Raw genomic sequence first — 2,129 nt, 5'->3', positions numbered from 1 at the left:
CTTTTTAAAAAATGCGTTTCTAAAGTGCACAAACTTTTGGGATTGATTGTATAGCCAATACATCCTTAATACGAGATCAGTGAACTTCATCAAACACATTATACGATGACATAAATTTACATTAACATCTAAACATTCATAAGTGGAAAGTAACATTTGCGAGAAATAATCACATTCTGGGAAATGCATTCACGATTCTTGAACGAAGATAATGGAAACGCAATCAAAGGATAGTAACACAATAGTTGAAAGGAGTACACGGATAGAACGCGAGATGAAATGAAAATAAAAAGATGAGACGAGAAACATAATGCGAAGAGTAAATTCCTATTATAAATATACATATATGTATATATCCGACGAACGTGTGTACCCATGTATGTGTACTTTAATCATTTTCTTGTTCGCGACTCCAAAATGAAATTTCTTTTCACTATGAAATCAGACTTACGACGAATAAACATGTCATTAGTACTGTGTATTGTTTCATCAGTGCTATGCATATAATTCTTCACAATATGAGAATGGTAACATACGATCTTTTTTAATCCTGAAGAAGTTAATAAAACATCGAGACACCATAAGCGACGATGTCACGTTGTTGATTAATTTGATTCCAGGTAATCAGCATAGTCTCGGTCCTATTCATCTGCATCTCGATCCTCTCGTTCTGTCTGAAAACCCACCCGGACATGCGAGTACCAGTGATCGTGAACCGTTCGGTGAACACGGGAAACGGTAGCTCGTGGGCGGTGGACAAAACCCATACGAACGCGCACGACTTCTTCTTCTACATCGAGTGCGTGTGCAACGCGTGGTTCACCATCGAATTCCTAATCCGCATCACAGCCAGTCCAAACCGTTGCGTATTCATCAAGAGTTCGGTGAACCTGATCGACATGGTAGCCACCCTGAGCTTCTACCTGGACTTAGCGTTACAAAGATTCGCGTCGCACCTCGAGAACGCGGACATATTGGAATTCCTGAGCATAATCAGAATCATGAGACTGTTCAAACTGACCCGTCACTCGTCCGGCCTGAAGATCCTTATACAAACGTTCCGCGCGTCTGCCAAGGAATTGACGTTGCTCGTGTTCTTCTTGGTGCTGGGCATCGTGATATTCGCCAGTCTAGTCTATTACGCCGAGAGGACCCAGTACAACCCGAAGAACGACTTCAAGAGCATACCACTGGGCCTCTGGTGGGCCTTGGTCACCATGACCACCGTCGGTTACGGGGACATGGTACCCAAGACTTACGTCGGCATGTTCGTAGGCGCGCTTTGCGCCCTCGCCGGCGTGTTAACGATCGCCCTGCCGGTGCCCGTGATCGTCAGCAACTTTGCGATGTATTACAGTCACACGCAGGCGCGAGCCAAGCTGCCGAAGAAGAGGCGGCGCGTCTTGCCCGTGGAGCAGCCCCGGGTCAGGGCCCCAGGTGCCGTTCAGACCGGCACCGGGCCCCCCGGATGCACCGCGCAGCATCTACAGGTCGGACATCCACCGCCCGGCATCGGAGCTGGCCAGCTTCAGGGTGTGGGTTGCCAGGGTGGCCAGGGACCTCAGAACAGGAGGATGAACGCCATTAAAAGTAATCATCCTAAGGACGTGACGTTTGCTACGAAAACTGGTAAGTTTACAAAATTTCACTGTCACATAATTTCCTAAAGCAATTTCCAAGCTGTCGATTCGTGCGGCAAATAAAATCGCTATTAACACGCGAGCCAATCGATTCAGTGTTGTTTAATATCTAAATTAGTTAAGTGTTCTACACAAATGATATTAACACTAGATTGCCCAAGGANGGCAATATAGGTATATACTAAGTTTCAGTCTTTCTAGTGTTAATTTGGCAAATATAAAATGATTCATTGAAGAAATCAAATATTTCTGTACACGCATCATTATGTGTGATTTTTCTTTTCATTACTGGTGCATTCAATAGCATTTTAATATATGATACAATATATTGGTTGATTCTATGAAGGAGAAAGCGTGTAGGCTACTATAGTGCAGTGGGTTCTTTGTTTTCCTGTTGTTCTTGCACGGTGGGTTCCAGAGGAGGACCGGAGGAACTCTAACCTGCGGACCAACGGGACCAAGACAGCTGGAGGTTTGGGTTAATAAGTA

At 44.8% G+C, this 2,129-nt stretch overlaps 1 protein-coding gene across 1 annotated transcript in view; it reads left to right on the top strand.

Annotated features, from left to right (window-relative positions):
* LOC108629712 (potassium voltage-gated channel protein Shaw) overlaps positions 1-2,129 on the top strand; it is a 12,734-nt gene extending 10,605 nt beyond the window's left edge. The window contains exons 3-4 of the mRNA XM_026817499.1: positions 615-1,629; positions 2,059-2,129. Coding sequence (XP_026673300.1) covers positions 615-1,629; positions 2,059-2,123 — 1,080 coding nt within the window. The 3' untranslated portion in view covers positions 2,124-2,129. The remainder of the gene's footprint in view (positions 1-614; positions 1,630-2,058) is intronic.

The sequence above is a fragment of the Ceratina calcarata genome, unplaced genomic scaffold (genome assembly GCF_001652005.2).
Source record: "Ceratina calcarata isolate Rehan_Ccalc_2016 unplaced genomic scaffold, ASM165200v1 scaffold584.2, whole genome shotgun sequence".
Lineage (NCBI taxonomy): Eukaryota > Metazoa > Arthropoda > Insecta > Hymenoptera > Apidae > Ceratina > Ceratina calcarata.
The sequence above is the reverse complement of the archived record's forward strand: the minus strand, read 5'-3'. Positions and strand labels throughout refer to the sequence as shown.